The 21,351-nt window shown below is 33.6% G+C and overlaps 1 protein-coding gene and 1 long non-coding RNA gene across 10 annotated transcripts; both read right to left on the reverse strand.

Annotated features, from left to right (window-relative positions):
- Window positions 1-1,712: 1,712 nt before the first annotated feature.
- LOC112794959 (uncharacterized) lies at window positions 1,713-3,587 on the reverse strand. Its single transcript, XM_025836918.1, has 4 exons — window positions 3,307-3,587; window positions 2,961-3,207; window positions 2,343-2,825; window positions 1,713-2,204 (listed from the first exon to the last, which is right to left on the reverse strand). The coding sequence occupies exons 1-4, from the start codon at window positions 3,585-3,587 to the stop codon at window positions 1,713-1,715; spliced, it is 1,503 nt and encodes a 500-aa protein (XP_025692703.1).
- A 9,532-nt stretch (window positions 3,588-13,119) lies between these two features.
- Window positions 13,120-18,176, reverse strand: LOC112796876 (uncharacterized). Of its 9 annotated transcripts, none has more exons than XR_011881191.1 (9): window positions 17,477-18,176; window positions 16,356-16,581; window positions 16,058-16,144; window positions 15,887-15,964; window positions 15,684-15,811; window positions 15,372-15,488; window positions 14,859-14,935; window positions 14,588-14,705; window positions 13,120-13,478 (listed from the first exon to the last, which is right to left on the reverse strand). It is a non-coding gene; the product is annotated as an uncharacterized lncRNA (long non-coding RNA). The 9 variants fall into 9 exon arrangements; XR_011881187.1 differs by having other exon boundaries at window positions 13,120-13,529; XR_011881194.1 differs by having other exon boundaries at window positions 13,120-13,529; window positions 15,743-15,811; window positions 17,477-18,169.
- Window positions 18,177-21,351: the final 3,175 nt, after the last annotated feature.

The following is a 21,351-nucleotide window of genomic DNA, read 5'->3' on the forward strand; positions in this document are numbered from 1 at the left end:
ACGTGGACAGAGAGGGGTCTTTATATGCTTCGTAATGCCATTTGCGTTTTTCTTGAAGGAAGAAGAGGAAGTATTCCTACGTTTTGAGTGAAGGAAGGAAGAAGAAGTGTGCTTCGGAAGAAGGAAGAAGTTTTTGTGAGAAGTAAAATCAGTAAAAAAAAAATGGTTCGTGATTTTACATTTACTCAAGAATATATTATTGAATATCTGGATAATCCTCAATGGATAAGTATTTTTTATTTTTATTATAAATAATTTTATTTATTTGTGTTATTATTAGAGTTATTAGTAGATTTTTGCTATATAATATTCGTGTTAGTTATTATTATTATTATTATTATTATTATTATTATTATTATTAACATGAGTTAGTAGAACTACTGTTATTATTACTGTTATTGTTATTGTTATAAATATATCTGTTATGGATATCCTAGATTATAATTGTATTTTAAATTTTAAATAAATAAAATCAGTTAACCTAACTAAGTTAATTAAAAGTTAGACGCTTCATTATAAATAACTCCCTACTCTTAGTGTTGTGTTTACATCAATCATTAATAAAATTCTCTCTTATTCTTCTTCTTTTCTTTTATCTTTTTTTCCTTTTTAAACTCTAATCTTTAATTTTATAACACATTATCATCACAAAATTCTCTTCTCTAAAACTAAATAATTATCTTTTTTTTATTCATTTTATTCTTCTCATTTTCTTTCTACACCACAGTGACCTTCACAACATATTACGTTCCTCCTTCTTAATCTTAAACTTCATTGTTAAATTTTTTTATACTTTTACGTTTCTATTGTATATGCCACACATAAACTATTTTTATCTCAATAGCATTGCATCAATTTTTTTTTTCTATTATGCCTAACATGCTTTGCTTTAGTATATGCATATCATGCATGTACTTATTATATGAAGTATATCCTATACATATTACTATATGCATTTTTTTATATAATAATTTTTACGAAGAATCCGTATGCTTTACTTCCTAATGTTAAGAAAGATTCATAATTATTATTCATGACATGTACGCCATTTTATTTTCTTTTTCGATCGTCTTTCAATTTTTTTCGATCACCTTTTATTTGTTTTTATTTAGTTTGTTGCTTCTCTTCCCTTCCTATTTTTTCTCTTATTAGTTACATTATTATTGGGGCAAAACATCAAAATAAACCAATGAGAGAATTTTATTACCCAAATCAGTCAAAACTAAAATTTTTCCAGCAATCCACCAACAAGCAAATATATATAATTCGAATCAATTCGATTCGAATTGCAATTGCAAGTAATTCGAAACAACTTGTTTCAAATTACCATTGAAATAAAAAGCATGTAATTCGAATCAAGTAGATTCGAATTAATGGTGGCTAAATCGAATTGAGTCGTTTCGAATTAATATGGAAACGTGACTCAATAGAGTTCGAATCATGTTGATTCGAATTATTCACAAGTTGATTCGAAAGGTAATTCGAATTAAATTGATTCGAATTACTTGTTAGTTCCCTATATAAGGAGTTAGAACCAAGCTCATTCGCATCACTTTTACTTGTTACTTTGCTTATTTATATTAGTTCCGTTACTTTAAACAACAGACATACAAAGCGTTTGCAACTAAGAAATTTTTTAACCTTACATAACTAAAATTCAAAACATAGTACAGTAGTAAATCAAACAACGCAAAACCAACCCTACCCATCTATCATTGTCCTCCCTGGCTACCTCCGACCTGTGGGCAGCTCCGACGAGTGTGTCCGGGGAGCCGACATAAGCCGCATCTCTTAGGCCGGTTTGGATCTGCCTCGTCCATGTTCGTTCGAATCCGAGTAGACCTGGGACGACCCTCCTTTGCACGCCACTTGTTCGGGTCCGGTATTACCGTCGGCCCATCATATGGTGGCCAGAAACCCTCTGGGATTGGAGGTCTGAATCCCATCTGATAAACACTAAAAACGTTACTGAGTCGATAGACTGGGTGGACATAGGAGTGCCAAGTGACTCGTGAGTAAGCACAGCATGCCAGTGCGTGCGGACAAGGGAAATGCAGTGCCTGGAAGTATCCGCAATCACATGTCTGAGATCCGAGTGACACCCTGTAGCTACCAAGGGAGAAAGAACCAGTAGGAGTGGTCTCTGCGACCGTGTACTCCGAGTTGTCCCTGTCATACAAAGTAACTGTGAAGCACCTTGCCGTCTTCAAGTTAGCCTCGATACATTTAACAAGGTGTTGACTGAATTATTGTCCCGTACCCAGCTGGGCCTCCGCCTCTCTCCCCTTGCGAACAAAAAGTTCGGCCAACCGACCGTACGTTGCTTTAACCAACGAGCATACAGGAAAGTTCCTCACACCCTTGAGGATTGAATTCACACACTCAGATATATTTGTCGTCATGTGACCGAATCTTCGGCCCTCATCGCAATACTGTGTCCACAATGAATACTCAATCCGGTTTGCCCATTCACACATCGCCGGATCTTCCAAGCGAAGAATATCAAACCAGTAATGGAACTCGACCTCCGTCTTAGCATAGGAAGCGTTCACGAGAAGCCTTCTTGCGTCTTTACCCTTGAAGGTGAGGGCGAAATTTGCTGCTACGTGCCGAATGCAGAAAGCTCGGTATGTAGCCGGAGGTAGCCAGCCACCGTCGGGAGCCTCAAGGGCGGCCTTGATGCCGTTATGCCTGTCAGAGATAACGAGCAGACCTGGCTGTGGTGTAACGTGCTGACGGAGGTGGGAGAGAAAGAATGACCAAGACTCAGCATTCTCACCCTCGACTAGCGCGAATGCAACAGGGAGTATGTTGGAGTTCCCGTCCTGTGCAATCGCCACAAGCAGAGTACCCCCATACTTGCCATAGAGATGGGTCCCATCAATACTAACCAACGGCTTGCAATGACAAAATGCCTCGATACATGGTGGGAAAGTCTAGAACAGTCTGTGAAAATAAGCCTGAGATTCGTCCAGCTGTCCCCCAACTCGAACAGGGCTAGTCCGAAGAACTGCAATAGAACCAGGAATTGTCACCTGCACTCCTAACACCCACCGTGGGAGCTCGTTGTAAGACTCATCCCAGTCACCATAAATGAGCGCAACAGCCTTCTGCTTCGCCATCCAGACCCTTCTGTAGGTCGGCCTAAATCCGTAGTGCGACGCAGTTGCATTTAGGAGCACCTTGATGCTAATGGATGCATCAGCTCTAACCATTGGCATAATGAATGCCGATATCATATGATAATCCAAACTCCTGTGATCACTGGAGATAGAGCTGGCGAGACAAGTGTGCGGTCCATTGTACCGTTTGACCTCCCATATGCCCTTGTGCTGCCGGAGACTCAGCCGAATCAACCATGTGCACCCATTCCCGAACTCAGAACACTTGCCAACGTAACGGCGATAATCAGACTCCACAACCTTGTACTGTACACCTCGGTGGATGCTGTAAGTCTTCACACTTAACAGGGCATCATCCTTATCTTGAAATTGCTGACCAACCTGAAACTCTATCATACCAACTGACCCTTCAGCATCTCTAGCGCCAAATCCTGCAGCCTCCCCAGGTACCCCCGGCTGCCTCATGGCATCCAAGTCCAAAGATGAAAAATGTGGAGGGTACTACTGCGTGCCAGAGCTAGAGCCACCACCGGCACCGGCAGGCTCACTCGCTCCGATCTCATCGCCACTATCATCAGCAATCATATCCGGCTCGACATCATCGTCCTTTACATCATCAAACAATCCATCTCCAGCCCCAGCCGGTGCAGCACAGTGTACAGAGGTAGGAACAAGTTCCGTTGTTCCAACCTCGTCGCCAACACTTCCATTGAGATCAACAGCGAAGGAAGGGGAGGCAACAGGCGGGGCGGGTGGCTCGTAAGCAGGGACTGAGGAAGATGCAATGGCAGGTCTTGAGCTAGAACCGGCAACCTTCGCTAAAGTGTTGGTATTCCGGTTCGAACCCCCCGAGCTGGACACCACATCAACAGCTTTGCCAACAGCTCCGGTGTCCGAACTTCGGGAAACTGCCAACGACAAAGAAACATGACCTGCAAGTCCTCATCATTCCCGATCGTGAAACTATCATACTTCACGCTATCTTGGAGCACCGTGATTGGAATGCGATAGAAAAACTTCTTTACCCTTTTAACACCTTCCAGACCAAGTTTTTCCAGTACAGACCTAGCAAGGTCATCATAGCTCGTCGTAGAACTCACGATAATACAAAGATGATCCTTATCGGTGAACTTGACACTTGACCGAGTTTTCCTCTTAATCGATCCTCTGTGGTGAACCAACACTATAAAACTGTCCTCACCAGCCATATGACCCCTCAATGTTGAGAGCAACTCACGTTCATCACATATATATACAAGCCTAGAACACACTAATTCGAAACAACCTAATTCGAACTATATACACATAATTCGAATCAACTGAATTCGAATTAACTAATGCTTTGTTTTCCTTAGTAATTCGAGTTGACCTAATTCGAATTACGTATTGGTCCATTTTGCTACTAGTTCGAATCGACTTGATTCAATTTAATAAAGGATATTTCGAATCTACTTGATTTGAATTACATGCTTTTTATTTCAATGGTAATTCGAAACAAGTTGTTTCGAATTACTTGCATTTGCAATTCGAATCGAGTTGATTCGAATTATATATTTGCTCGTTGGTGGATTGCTGAAAAAATTTTGGTTTTGACTGATTTGGGTAATAAAATTCTCCTATTAGTTTATTTTGGTGTTTTGCCCTTATTATTGTTATTTGGATGTTTTTATAATATTTTATTCATATTAATATCATTTCTCGATGTGAATGATAATTAATTATCTAGATAATTATTTTTCAAAGTGAATGACAATTAATCATCTAGATAATCATTCTTTGAAATGAAATGATAAATTATTTTTTTAAAAGAAATATATATTAAAAATATTATTATTACTTTAAACGAAAATATAGTATCTGTAATACTAATATCACAATTTTATCTTAAAAAGAATAATATATTTTATGAATTTCCTAAAGCAAATTGGTTACTTTTTTCTTTTACTTATCTTTCTTTTTATATGAATTATTAATATTATTATTCTTAATTATTTGCTAGCTTTTATTTATTTTTGTTAATAGATCTATTATATCAAATTTGTAAAAACTTGAATTTAACGCTCTTGATTTAACGAGAAAATTTATTTAGAATGGGCACTTGATGCTAAAATCCATTTGGTATCCAAAAAACTTGGAGATACCATAAAAAAGAACTAGAATCCTTAAGCAAAGATAAGGCTAAGACACTTATTTTTCTACGTCATCACCTTCATGAAGGGTTGAAAGTAGAATACTTGACTATTAAAGATCCACAAGAATTATGGGTAAATTTAAAAGAAAGATATGAACATCAAAATATTGTTCGTTTGCTTAAAACTCGTTATGAGTGGATACATTCAAGGCTGCAAGATTTTAAAGCAGTCTATGCATATAATTATGCACTTTTCAAAATATGTTCTCAACTAAAATTGTGTGGCCAAGAAGTCACAGATGAGGACTTAATGGAAAAAACTTTTTTCACATTCCATGCTTCCAACGTACTGTTATAACAACAGTATCGTGAAATGGATTTTAAAAGGTATTCTGATCTAATAGGTTGTTTCCTATTGGCAGAACAAAATAATAAATTGTTAATGAAAAATCATGAAGTTTATCCTACTAGTTCAACTGCTTTTCTCGAAATAAATGCAGCATATCGTGAATATAAAAGAAACCATGGTCAGAATATCGCTTAAAACTGTGGTCGTGGCAGTGGACGTGGACGTAAATGGAACAATAGGGTTCCTACTAATAACCAAAAGCGGAATAAACAGGAGAAGCGTGTTTCGAGCCATATGTCGTACCCTTGAACATTTTGTCAAGCTATATCAAGAATCTATCAAAAGAAAAGGACAAAACTAAGAGGCCAATTTGACTATACAAAGAGATGAAGTTGAAGCTAATGGTGTTGAAACGGAATTGAAATCCACTGATGATATCTTTGCAGACCTTGTTGATATTAGTAACCTATATAAGTCTAAACAAACTCATTTTGGTAACCCAAGTGATGTTATTCATTTAGATTAATCAAATTTCTTTTAGAAGAACATCAATTAGAATTCTATCATTTTTTTAGATGTTTTCTTTCTTTGTATTTAGTTTTTTCTCTTTTAGTTGTAGTCTTTATTTGTTTTTGAAACTTTTGTATTTTCTTTTCATTAATGGTAATTTTTTTTTTCGTAATGAAGATATGGATATTTTTCATACTTTGTTCAAATTTAACAATAAAAAAATATGTCTTGTTAACAGTGGTTCAACACATACAATACTTAGAGATAAAAGACATTTTGTTTCTCTTATTACAAATGAAACAAATATAAGTACGATTATTGGTAGTGCATAAATGATTGAAGACTCCAAAAGTTTACAATATGTGCATCAATATGCATGGTAACACACTTCACATTGAAATCTTCCAAATTTATTTTGTTCAGATAATTTCATTGTGTTTTGCTTGCCTACTGAAGCTTGATGATCATGGTTGTTCAAGTGATGGTGACTTAAAGAGCAACCAACAAACCCCTCTTCTTAGTGAATAGTGAATTCATTTGCCTCTATAATTTATGGTCTTTTTTTTCATTATTTTAATTTTATAATACAGTTGCCTTTGAAAATGTAATTATGTAAGCATAAAGAAAAGAATATAACATATTTTAATATAATTTTCGTATCCGAATATATTATTAATTGTTGTACTTTTTTTCACAATTTATATAATCGTCCAAAAATTATAATAACACAATTTTTAATTTTTTGTTTATTTAACTAGTGAATTAGTAATCTTGGTTTTTCTAAGTTCAAATTTAACTAGTAATTTAGATACTATAAAAAATACCAAATGTACCAGAAATTTGAATTTTATATGGTAAAATTGTGTAGTTTAAATATGATTTTATCCAAAAAATTTTTATATAATATAATTATTTATGAAAATCAAGTTTTAATAGTGGTATATGTGAAATTAGTAAAAATCTATAATTAGGAAATTAGTAACAGTGGCCGATTTAGCAACCGATTTTAAATTTTCAGATCAAACATTAGCGACTGATTTCATCAGCAATTGATTTAGCGACTGGCAACCGAATTGTCGTTATTTAGCGACCGATTTCTTCAGCAACGAATTTAGCGACCAATATTATTTAATACTAGTTTGGTACCATTGGTGAAAATTGGTCGCTAATGGTTAGCGACTGAAGTTGGTTGCTGTTTTCTAATTAGTAACCACCAGAATCGGTCGTTATTCCGGTAATTTTTTATAGTGAATGCAAAGACACCAAACTGTTAGACACCCAGAAGTCGATCGGGTAGTGTGTCCGGCCTCACATATTTTGCTTGCTTGGAACTATTGTGTTTCCAGATAAGTCGACCAATTCTACCAACTCGAAGTTTTAACTATCCTTTGAGATTTTCATCGCATTTGATCTTACTGTTGGGGGCAGTTAGTCTGACACATCTATATAAGTTGTTATGTCGTGCATCACAATACAATTATAAAGAGATGGATGACCCTTTTATTCTACTTTTTATTTGGGCATGAGAGCGTATACTTTGGATAACACCCGTTCCTCGCGGTGAGCTTCTAGTAGTTGGTTTTCCAATTGGGCAACGATGATGGTTATCGTCATCATTTTTTTTATTATTGTTATTATTATTGTTGTTGTTGTTGTTGTTGTTGTTGTTGTGACTATTGTAAACTGACTTAGGTGGAGTGATTGGCGCCAACTATTGGCTTATGTGCGAAGGTCTATGGCACAATTTTGGCAACAACTAGATGACATAGAAAATGTTGGTGCTTTTGAGGCTTGTGGGGGTGGTACACCCAGTAGTTAAGATGCGGTTGTCATCCATATTTTCTACGGATAGAGATTGCTTCCCTGAAGAAATATACCCAATCATATTATTACAAAAAAGCGAAGAAGTTGTTCTAGAAGAAGTAGCCTATTGCATATTTTTTTTTGTATTTCTTGTCTTTATTGTTATATTTTTTTAACTTTTGTACCTTTAATTTTATTTTTAGACATTCCCTCTTATTTCTGTACTTTTGGTTTTATTTTTGTACCTTTGATTTTATTTTTATACATTTTTTTATTTTTGTACATTTCATTTTTTTCTTTGTGTTTTTTTTTTATTGTTGTATGTTTCTTTTTATTTTAATACATACATAAGAAAGTTAACATGCATAAATACAATATAGCACACACATAAAAAAGTTAACATGCATAAAACAGTTATATAAAAAAGTTAACATGTATAAATACATAAAAAAAAGTTACATAAAAAAGTGAAAAAATACACTAGTTACCCTATTAATTCTATTGACTTCCAACAGAGCTTGGACACATAATTATCAAAATCGAACTAGTGATCGAACCAGTCAGACTACTAGGTCACTGGATTATTGGTTCAACTGGTAGGTTACTAGTTGAACCGATTGACTTGGTACTTATAAATAAAAAATAAAAATAGTAAAAAAATTATAATTAAAATTTAAAATACATATTTTTACTAATATTTTATGAATACTTAGCTATTCTAAAATAATATAGAACATGAACAATAAGTATTTTGTTAATTTTATTCCATCATAAATATTTTTATTTTGTTTTTATATTAAAATATCTATTATTTTAAAATTTTAATAATTTATTAACTAGTTTATATCTATTATACTATTATATATTACAAGTATTTATTAAAAAATAATATTAATAAATAATATATTATTATGAAAAAAAATAAGTAAGTTTATAATTATTGTTAAATAAAAATATAATTAATTTAAGAATGAGTGAATTTATAACTAAAATTAAAATAAATTAAATAGAAGTAAACTTTTTGATGAAAGATACCTATATGTATTATAATTTGTATATATATATTAGTAAGATGCATGCTAGCTCAGTGGCTATGAAGAATGCTCTTTTTCCAAGAAGCCAGGGGGGTCGAACCCTACCTCACACATTTCTTGACATTTTAATTTCAAGCGGTCTGGTCAGACGAGTTTGACCAGTTGTCCTTCTCGTCTACATAGAGTATACAAATTTGTACATCTTATACACATCATGTACATATACTTACCAATTATAATGTTGGTTGGCGTAACATGTAAGAATGTGGCTACAAGGAAGTCGCTCAACCTGAAAATGACCATAATTGCAAAGTCGTTGCACAAGATTAACATTGCATATAGAACCGTCTCGCATTTTTGCGAACCTCAAACGTCTCATTGCGCTTGTCAAATTGGTTCATAACTATGCTTCTTCCATGTCAAAAATTTTCTTCAACTCGTTGAGTGGAAATTTCCAAATATGTGAATTCGTTGCCTACGCCATCTTGAGTAGCTGTATGTTTTCGCAAATTAGTAAGGAAAAACTCCCACGCATCTGCTGTCTCACCCTCCACAATGGCAAAAGCAATCGACACAATGTTTTGGTTCCCATCTTGTGCCATTGCAACTAAAAGTGCACCTTTATATTTACCATAAAGGTGTGTGCCATCAATCTGCACCAATAGCTTGCAGTGTCTAAATGTTGTAACACACTGATAGAAGTTCTAAAATACCCGATAGAGAATTCTTACACCATTCACCTCCTCACTCTCACGATAATCCGGGAGAGTTTTTATTTGAACACGAGACTTTGGCATCTTCGCAGCCATTGCTTTTAGCCACACTGGCAGAGTCTGGTAAGAAACTTTCCAATCACCGAAAATTTTTACAGTGCATATAGAACCGTCTCACATTTTTGCGAACCTCAAACGTCTCATTGCGCTTGTCAAATTGGTTCATAACTATGCTTCCTCCATGTCAAAAATTTTCTTCAACTCGTTGAGTGGAAAATTCCAAATATGTGAATTCGTTGCCCACGCCATCTCGAGTAGCCATATGTTTTCGCAAATTAGTAAGGAAAAACTCCCACGCATCTGCTGTCTCACCCTCCACAATGGCAAAAGCAATCGACACAATGTTTTGGTTCCCATCTTGTGCCATTGCAACTAAAAGTGCACCTTTATATTTACCATAAAGGTGTGTGCCATCAATCTGCACCAATGGCTTGCAGTGTCTAAATATTGTAACACACTGATAGAAGTTCCAAAATACCCGATAGAGAATTCTTATACCATTCACCTCCTCACTCTCATGATAATCCGGGAGAGTTTTTATTTGAACACGAAACTTTGGCATCTTCGCAACCATTGCTTTTAGCCACACTGGCAGAGTCTGGTAAGAAACTTTCCAATCACCGAAAATTTTTGCGACAGACTTTTACTTTGCCAACCAAGCTTTACGGTAACTGTAATAATAGATTTCACCTTTATCAATGAGTCATGTTCGACCAACAGCTTGATAGCATCTGCAATCATGTTTGAGTCCAACTTGTCATGATCTTGTGAAATTGTCCTCATGGTGCACGTGTGTTTGTTATTGTATCTCTTGATCTCTCAACAACCTTTCTTTCGAATCAAGTTATCTTAGATAAGGCAATCGCATCATGTACCATATCCCTTGCATTTTGCATAGAATGTCTGCGGCTCTAACTCATACACAGTGTAATCAACGCCTCTAGAGATAATGTAGCTTCTGATTGTAGATATCACTGACTCTCTAGAACCAAATTCTATTTCGATACTAAACTCATCATCTTCTGCCATAAAATTACCTTCACCTGCGAAATATGAACCACCATTAGTTGGTCAAGGCTAAATTAAGAAATGGTAGTGGTAACTTCAATTAATAAATATAACATACCCATATTTGCATACTCATAAAATTCTGGAGCATGCATGGCTGCATGATCTAGAGTTCGCATAAAACACCAAAGGAGTGCTGGTTAACAATTGCATATGCTTCATTTTGCATTGCTAGATTGTCTGCCTAGTTTCCATCATCATTTTCGTCATCGACTTCGTAGTTGGTTTTGAATTCCTCTTCACTGTTGTTGTTTTCTTCTTCCCACATCATATTCCCGAGTTCATTCATATTCACCTCCTTACCAACCGTGTCCAGCCCTATATGCTGTTCAAACTCAACGTACAATTCTATCATCGACATGTGAAATCGTTTGTTGATAAATATAGAACATGTGCTGCATATATGCATTGTCAGTGATGGATATTATCTGAAACTATATTAGCCCACCAAATGCTTGTACAAGATTCCTATATAAAATATTGCTCATCCTCTTTGAAATGTGACTTTGTATGTTTTCATAAAGACCATTTTGTAACTCTACAAAACTCATGATGTATGGAATAACAAAAGAAAACGGACATTCACAAATAAAAGTCACTCTCATGTATGTGTTTGTTATGATCTCACCATTATAATACACTCGTAAATTTGTAATACCTTCCATAGCCTCAACCTCACGTCACCCAAAATCTTTTGGCACTACTAATTCTCACAAAAAAATTCATAAGTACGAAAGAGAAGTAAATGGCAATAGTATTTACATACAAGGCTATCGGATTAAAATATTTTATTTAATCAAAACACAATCTATAATTTACAAAATGCAACTTGCGTTTTGCTGATTTTAAAATAAAAAAAAAATACAAAACACAACTTGCATTTTGTAATTTTCAATACGAAAAAAAAAGCAAAGGTTAAAACACAACCTGCGTTTTGGAGGTTGCCTTTTAAAAAATTTATAAAAGTTATACGTAACCTCAAAATTAAAATTAAAAAAATAAAAAATAACTCAATTTGTAAACTGCGTTTTGCCCTGACATCATTAGCGGCAGATTAAAAGAATTTAGTAGTATTATTAGTATATGTAATGTTATATTATTAATTAATTATATGTTAATATATTAGAAATAAAAAAATTTAATATAAACAATTCAATATGTATGTGTAATGTGTATTATAATATATTCATAGAAAATAATCTTTATAATAATAATAATAATAATAATAATAATAATAATAATAATAATAATAATAATAATAATAATAAGTATAAATATATTACGTACGAACATGTGATAAATTTATAATAAATATAGGTTAACATAAAAATAATAAGATAGCTCATTTAAAATTTAACTTGATCCAAATAAAATAAAATAATAATTTTTTTAATAAAATTTCTTTTATGTTTTACCATGTACTCTCCATGAAAAAAATTTTAAAATTTTTAGCTTTTTGTAATAATAGTAATAATTGAATGAACTTTTTAACTATAAAAATTGTTAAAACACGATTTGAAAATGAGATGAAAAATGATTTTTTTAATCAAATTATATGATTATGTATATTAAAAAGACAATTACTTCAAAATTTACATCAAACAAATCTAAAAATATTAAAATCTTAAGGTATATGTTATTGAATGTTAGCTTTTATATAATGTAATTATTAACTTGACATACACACTATAAATTATTGGAAAATTTTTAAATGTTTCTAAAATATCGATATTCTAGTAATTTTAATCACTGATTTCAATTATATATATTTTCTATAATTAAAATCAATAGCTAAAACAACTAAAAATATTTTTAAAAAACATAATTTTTTTTAAATTATATTTTGTTAATTTTTATTATATTATTAACAAAATATAATTTAAGAAAAAATTTAGGTATTTTTAAAAATACCTAAAACAACTAACACTACAAGAAGCACCGTTAAAATCAACAGCCAAATCGACGGTAAAGCTGTCGATAACATTAAAAATTAACGGCAAAATTGAGACAAAAGCGGTCGCTTATAAGTGTGTCGATTTTTCAAAAATCCAATAAAATCGACAGTTCGGGAGGTTGTGGATAAAATTTCAATAAAATCGACAGTGTGTTGTCGATAATATCAATTTTGGATTTTTACATATTTAATAAAAACGACACTCTACCTGTGGATAATATTATCAAAAAGCGATGCTCGATTCATCAATATGTGATTTATTAAAATCCACAGCCTATCCGATGATATAATTATTAAATATCAACAAGAATGGCGTCGACTTATTAAATTGAAAAAGGGATAACATTTCCGTCGGTTTTCAAGAGTAACTAAAAATGCAATGACAATGCTGATATCTAATTAATAATTATACAGGCAATTGCTTATACATAATATATAGAAACAGAAGCTACATTCCACTACACAATAAATTATCTAGCTTCTTAAGAAGCATATTTTAAAACACTCAAAACAAGCACTAATGTAACCATGTATCCAAGCACAAATAACTTATTCATAAGTCTATTTATCAAAATATATACAACCATATGAGTCGTTACATGGATCAATTATCGATTGAAACCATGAACTTTCAGTAATAACTTTTAACTCAAACACGAAAACTCTAAAATGCCAACCTCATCTCCACGCCCTTGATTTTAATCCATTGATGTTAGTTCTTGATGCGAGGAAAACTGGACATAAACGTGACCAATGCTATGGTGAGAAAAGTAATTTTTTTTCACCTGCTAAAATATGTTAGAAGAAGGAGAAAAAAACAGGTAGAATATTAGTCTGCTATTGTTCGATAAGTACTATGACATTTGTAGAATGATATGAAATGTGAGTCAAATTTAAAACTAATTTTTTTCTTTCTTAGTGAATGTGTGAGATTAACAAAAATATTAATAATAAGAATTATTACAAAAACACCATGAATAATAATAATAATAATAATAATAATAATAATAATAATAATAATAATAATAATTTCAAACGTTTTCTCACTGTTTTTTCAATTTTTTTTAAAATAAGCTTTTGACACGGTCAAATTACTCCCACTAGGTATATTTCATTCTTTATATATATTTTATACTTATATTTTTATTATTGAGTATTCCATTTCTTACGTTAAATATAATTAAAAATCTATATGTTTAATTTTAAATATTCTATTGTTATTGTTGACGTAACAGAAACTTTTTTTTGTATTTTTTAAATTAAAATATTTAGTTGGTGTTATTAATAAATATATTGAGTTGTTAATAAGTTGATATTGTTGCTGCTGATGCTAATACGAACAATTTTATTTTTGCAGATAATAATAATCAAATTATTTTGGTCTATTTAATATTATGGTTTTATAATAATAATAATAATAATAATAATAATAATATCATATTTGATCTTTAAAAGATTAAAATCATGTTTAATGCTATAACATTCGTTAATGTTAATAATAATAATAATAATAATAATTTTTGTTTTAATATTACGATGTTTTAATATTATAATTTTTGTTTTAATAATAATAAATAAGTAAGAGTGTTCCCAGTTTTTATAAAATTGAATATAATAATAATTCTTAAGCTCATTTTTTTGTTGAATAAAAAGCTCTCATTTTTTATCTACTATTTTTGTTGTTCTATTTATTATCATGATAAGTCTCATAAAATTTTAAAGCCAACACCATTTTTTATTCAAAAAAATGAGCTCAAGAATTATTATTATATGCAAAGCTAGCTTCAATTAATAAACTACAGTCTTGTCTAGATTTCATATCACTCTGCAAATGTCACAGCACCTGCCAGACAAGGGAGAACCAACATTCCATGTGTTCTCTTCTTCCTCCAACACATTTCAGCAGGTGAGAAAAAAAATCACTTTTTTCACCGTAGCATTACCCCATAAACATTCCTCCCCTTAGAGTAAAACAAAAGAGATTGTTTAGGAACTCACACAATCAATAGAAAAGAAAAGTACATAACATACCATGATACCAAATTATCAGAACAATAGTTAAGGCAACAACAAATTAAAGACAGGAGGAATAAACAAGCTAAGTCTGTGCATACCTTATGGTTGGCTGAACATTTGCATAAAATTGTAAAGCATTAATGGCTGAAGCAACATCTTGCATTTGGACAAGAGCCTGAAATAAGTAGTAGATTAACAAAAAGAAAGATAAAATAAAGCACCCTTAAATTTCTGAAGGAAAACCAAAAGTCTCATTTTGAGGCACGAATTTAAAAAGGAAAGCTTGATGAAGCCTTCAATGCAGAATTAGTTTTATTATCTTCAATGTGAGCTTGATGAAGCCTTCAAGCATTTTAATTTAGCTTGATATATTGTACCCAAGTAATTTATATTTATATCTTACGCCTTTTTAAAAGCGACTAACCCTGTTTAATTTCCTTTGCTTTTCATGCTTTTTCTTGACTCTCGATGAATAGAGCTCAGGTTGCTAGTTTGGTAATCACATTGGAAGACCAAGACATGAAGGCAAGGCTTGTTTATAAGTTTGTATAGTAATATATAAGCAGTTTGTCATGTAATGCATGATCAGTGAGCATTTAAGTGAAGCTTACCGACACGTGACCTTTGGCTCTATATTAATATATCACGTTGCTTCTTGCAATCATTGGCCTCTTACCTTTAATTGACATGGATCATATATGTTGCTATTGCCATGTGTTGTAACGGATCTAGAATTGGCATTAAGAAACAATTGTTATAGTACTATGGTAGAAAAGACATTATACTAACTTATCCCTAAATTTAGGACAGCAAAGATGTAACCTGTAGCAGATCCCAGTGATGCTCTTTTAGCATATAGGGTATTTCTTTCACAAAAAAAATTTATCCATAAAAATTATTACAAAAGGAAAATTAACCAAAACCTTATCTGAGCATTTGAATATGGGATTTGATACATCTAACCAACTCCATTCACTATTACCAGTTTCTTTCTCCTTCTCAACAAGGGTTCCATACTTGAGCTGTGGAATATCTACAGGACTGCTAGAAACTGCATATAGTTGAACAAGTTAGAAAAAGGTGTATATCACTTCATTCCTGAAGGGCAGGTCCAGCTTAATCTTACCAGCAAGAATATTTTTCCCATCCAAGCTAAATCCAAGAGAAATTTGAGTCGGCAGGGGTGATGTGTTATATCTCTCCACTATATTTGATGAAAATGTACGGTGTTAATCATATTCATTCACCTAAAGGATAGCATAAACTATACAAAGTAAATTCATACTGTTTTGATTACCTCAATACATTGACAGAAATTAAGACTTGATTGCTGTGCCAGATAGATTGTATAATCATGGTGTAGCCATCGGAAAGCCATGGATCTCTAAGCAAACAAAAATAGTAAAACCCAGGGAAGTAGCCATCATCAGCAGACATCACAACTGGAATCTTTGAAATTGATAACCAAAATAAATAGATAAGTTTTTATTTCCCAAATGACAGCCAACAAGCTAATGCTCATTCTTAATACAAGCAAAAATCATAAAGCTCAACAACAATCCTTGCATGTTAAATAAGCATAACAGGAATCTTACCACATCATGTCAGTACGCCAATCAAGTCTATGAAGTTAATTTGTAGCAGAGTGGGCTCCAAAGTCAGCTAAACTTCTTGCCGATAAAAATACCAGAAACTTGCCATCTGGGTTGGTAGAACATTTTTAACATAGAGGAATCATAAGCAAAGCAATCAAATTCACATACTCATTTCTAGTAATCCACTGTTTTAGTTTTAGATGAACCCGTTACAAGCGACTGGCCCCTGTAAATTATACGAAGTCATTATCAAGTACCAATGCAGTGACATGAAGAGACATACATATCAGAGTACATGACTTCCTAATGAAGGAGATAGAAAAAAGTTCTTTCTTTTTTAGGATAAAAGCCGAAAAGAAATTTCAGCAATTTCAAATGACATTACTAACATGGCATTATGAACTAAAAACAACAGTTTACATGTTTAGTGTTAGGGAATCAGGACTCTAACATAGCAAGGCGTGTTTCTAGCAGTAGGAGCTTATTTGTAGCAAAGAGAAAAGACTTAAATGAGGATATGAATACTGTATTGTTTACCAATTCAGTTTGATTTGTTTCCAAATGAAGACAAGGGGGTTTACTAATGAAGAGAGTTCATGACTTCATGGAGCTTATTTGTAGCAAAGAGAAAAGACTTAAATGAGGATATGAATACTGTATTGTTTACCAATTCAGTTTGATTTGTTTCCAAATGAAGACAAGGGGGTTTACTAATGAAGAGAGTTCATGACTTCATGGAGCTTCAAGGTCTAGGAATCAACAATAATTGATCTTAACAATTAATCTGCCCTTGAAAATTTTCTAACACTTATATTTGCGACACAGGCAAATGTAAACATTTAAACAAAGGTCACAGCAAGGATTAAGTTCTGCAAAATGCCAATACAGTTATAACAAATCATCGAAGAATAAGGACAGTGAACTATTCATTCTTCTCATAATCAATGGGACAAAAACATTCAGAACAAGAAGAAATGAGCAGCATTGCAACGTAAAGGCAGACATAATCACAGTCTGCAGAACACACACAACAAATCTTTGTAATCCTAAAAGTGATAAAAAAAATTAATGAAGAATGAAACTGCAGAGAGAGAAAGAGAGAGCGTAACTGTGTTGAGTACCTTCTGCGCAACCGGAAAGCTGATCCAACACCATTAACGCCAGCTCACACGTTCTTCTTTCTGTTGAATCAAGAAGCACTTCGATGAGCACGGACATCGCGCCAGCTTCCACTACTTTGATTCTGTTTCTTTCCCATGAACAGAGCTCAACCACCTGCTTCGATACCACCTTATGAGCCTGCTGCGGTCGCGTACCACTCTCGTTATTTCAAACAATATTCGGTTTTAACGCTGATCAACTGGATCAGATTTGAAACCATAAATGCCGATTTCAAAAGCAGTGTTGCGTACTCTCTTGATTGGCAGCTCCCAAGCTTCAACGCTTGCAGCAACGGTTCAAGGAACTGAAGGCACTCATTATTGATTAGCTTCTTGATCTGATTTTTCTGAGAGATCAAGTTGAAACAAGATCTCAATCGCAGTTTCAGTCAGATTTCGTAGTTCTTCTTCGGCACTATTGTTCTTCTTCATCATGATTGTAGCTAAGAACTCTATTACGTTGCACCTGAAGACATTTATAACGAGAGAGACAGTGACACTAGTGTAATGGAGCGAAGACGACGGTTGCGGGAGCAGCGGAGCAAAGACGGCGCAGCGGCAGTGGAGAGGGAAGGTTGGTGAAATGGCGGAGGTGAAATGGAGAACGCGATTTGGTTAATTTCTATGGGAAAATGTGGGTGAAATGAGGGACGTGGGAAGCAACCGCGGTTGTAAATTTTTATTGATTAAAATCGACCGCAGCTTCGTCCGTTTTGGTTAAAACAAAAATCAATCTCTTAACCGTCTATTTTATAAAATAAATTTACACCATTCGTTTTTTTTTTTTGTGACTACACCATTCGTTTACTTTCGAAGAGAAATCTCCACTTTTTAATTTAGATGTGACAGGGAAAATGGTGTAGAATACAATTATACAAATATGTAGTATATAGGTGCTTTACGTAACTGTGGTGTCAGGAGTAAAAATTGGACCGTCCAATTTTTGAGTACACAAATCGGATCCTCTGATTTGTGTTTAAAAATTAAAAAAATTTAGAGTATTTTTTTAATTTCTTAAACACAAATCGGAGGGTCCGATTACCTTCACCAAAATTTAAATTTTCTCTTCCACACTAATCGAATTGTCCGATTAGTAAGCTTAATTTTTTTTACAAAGAAATTGGATGGTCCGATTTCTTCATTCTTGTTTTAGAAAAAATTGTTCCACATCCATGTCTAACACTCACATTTTTCACAATAATGCACAACACACATATGCTTCTCATATCCAAAAAAATGAGCCAGAAATCTCAACCATTTATCGACGGCGAAAACCGTCGATATTACAAATATTAAAACAAACGACACATCCGTTGATTTTAAAGAGAATATAACGTCTTTAACATAATAGACGACCCGATCGTCGATTTTAATATTTTAGTTTCAAATAATTATTTTTTTATTTTATTGATGACAAGCCGCCGATAAATATCGACGGAAAATATAACTGTCGATTTTGAGCATCGATAAATACAATATTTCTTGTAGCGTAAATCAGCATATTTGCATATCGGATATCAGTTATATTGAGTAAAGACACAATCCAGTCCTTGTCCATTTTTATGAAAGACAATGCGATCCCTGTCCAAAAAAAAAACAAAATCCTCAACCTTTTAATTTTGGGACAACATGTAATACCCTACCACACTTAATCTTATGCTTAAGTCATAAAACTAAGGTGGTGAGGTATTACGACCTCTAAAAGTGAAATTATATATAAAATACAAGCAGAACAACGCAACACTCATGATCAGATAGAATTAGAAAGGTGGATAAGATCGAATGGGAAAGATAATATATATATATAAGATCAGAGTTCTAAGTATGCAATTAACAAGCTCTAGGCTCGACCTGCGAAGCAAAGACCAACTAAAGTATACATATACATATATATACACTCCAAAGTAACCCAAAACAGAAAACCGACAACCTGTTTCTCCGAGTCAACCTCTAAGAGGGACAAACATAAAAATACATGGTGGAGAATCTATATACATATGTAAATGTAAACAAAAATATAACCCTGAGTCCCAAGAGTTCTTCGCTTCCTTAGAGTCTCTAGAATACACAGTGTGGTTCTTCTCAACCTGCATTTGAAAAATAACAACACGTATGGAATGAGAACTGGAGGTTCTCAGCTTGGTAGTGGTGCCAACATACATAATATATAAGGTCTCAAAAAATTCAGAGGCAATCCTAGATCTCTAACACTCAGTTTATAAATCTTAAAGAACTAAAACAGAAAAACCATAAACGGGGTGGTCCTCTAAGGTTCTAAACTTAACCAAAACCGTACTAAAATCCTCAAATCCTACGCCTTTCCTCCAATCCTCCAACTCCGGTGCACAGACAAGACAAGCACATACAGAAAGCATATATAACAAGTAGGCAATTAGCAATTAACATGAATAAACAATTAAGCAAGTCAAGTCATCTGTCAGTTATATAGCCAACCCGATACGTCCTGGTAGCTAACCATGGATAGAAACACCCATTGCGGAGCAAGTAGGTTTGAGCTACAACCCCTTTGCTACTACTCGCTTAACCCAGAGCGAGTGAAAGATCCACTACTATAACACCCTACTATATAGAGCATTACACCTAGGACGTAACACAGAGGTGGTGAGGCGCTACAACTTCTAAAATAAAATGTGTACATATAATAGCAGAAAAAATATAATAAACTAGGAGCCTTGAAAATTGGGTAAAACAAAAATCGCGAAATAAAAAGCCCAACGCTTTGGAAACGGAATAACTTGCGTGTGAAGAAAACTATATCTATCAAATATAAAATAATAAAAGTAGGAATAGAGAGCCAAAAATACAAAATAACAAGTTAGAGTCAGGGCTGGCTAGAGAATACTTACACACACACACACACACACACACACACACACACACACACACACACACACACACACACACATCCAAAAGCCAAATGTACATAAACAAAATCCTGTTTCTCCATAAACCTCTAAGAGGATCAAAAGGAACAAGTTATATGGAGAGTAAGCTAAGTACATACATATACATCGCTGTGCAACAAAATAACCCAGTAACAACTTCGCTTTAAGAGCTCAGACGCCTAACGAGATGCCTCTCGACCTGCATCTGAAAAATAACAACATAGCATGGAATGAGAACCGAAAGTTCTCAGTATGGTAAAGGTGCCACACACATAATAGATATGGTCCTGGGAATGGCAGAGGCAATCCTAGAACGCCGACACTCAAATTATAGAGCTTAAAGTATTAAACAGAAGGCATAAAAGGTGGTTTTTCTAAGAGTATCTAAACCTAACTTAACTTAATCTTAAACCTAAGTCTCATACTGTCATTCCTCCATACCAACAACTCCATCATGCATTTCACAGACAAATAAACAGACAAAGACAAGCACAAGAAGGTTACAAATACTGCATGTAACGCATATACATTTAACATGACAAGTACATTTAGGCACACCCAATTAAAGCATAAGCAAGTAATTTAAGTAATATGCATATGATGCATGCCTGTCCTATGGCTGATTAGGCTCATCTCTTGGTTATCCAGCCAACCCGACAAGTCCGAAAACCTTAGATTGTCCCACGACGTGCATCCCCAAGAGTCTATGCATAGCTTTTTCTCAAATAATCAATATTGCTCAATGGGGGTTATATTCCCGGGAATTTATAGTGCCCGGTCACACTGACGTTGTAGGGTCAACAGAGTATCGAGATTTCCACCTAGTACACGTGGTGGCAAGCCACGGTACTTTATCCAGGGAATCTCGTTTCTCAGATCATTTAATCATTCAAGCCAAGTTTCATGTATAATTATCCATTTGATTATCAA

This window comes from Arachis hypogaea, chromosome 4, assembly GCF_003086295.3.
Source record: "Arachis hypogaea cultivar Tifrunner chromosome 4, arahy.Tifrunner.gnm2.J5K5, whole genome shotgun sequence".
Lineage (NCBI taxonomy): Eukaryota > Viridiplantae > Streptophyta > Magnoliopsida > Fabales > Fabaceae > Arachis > Arachis hypogaea.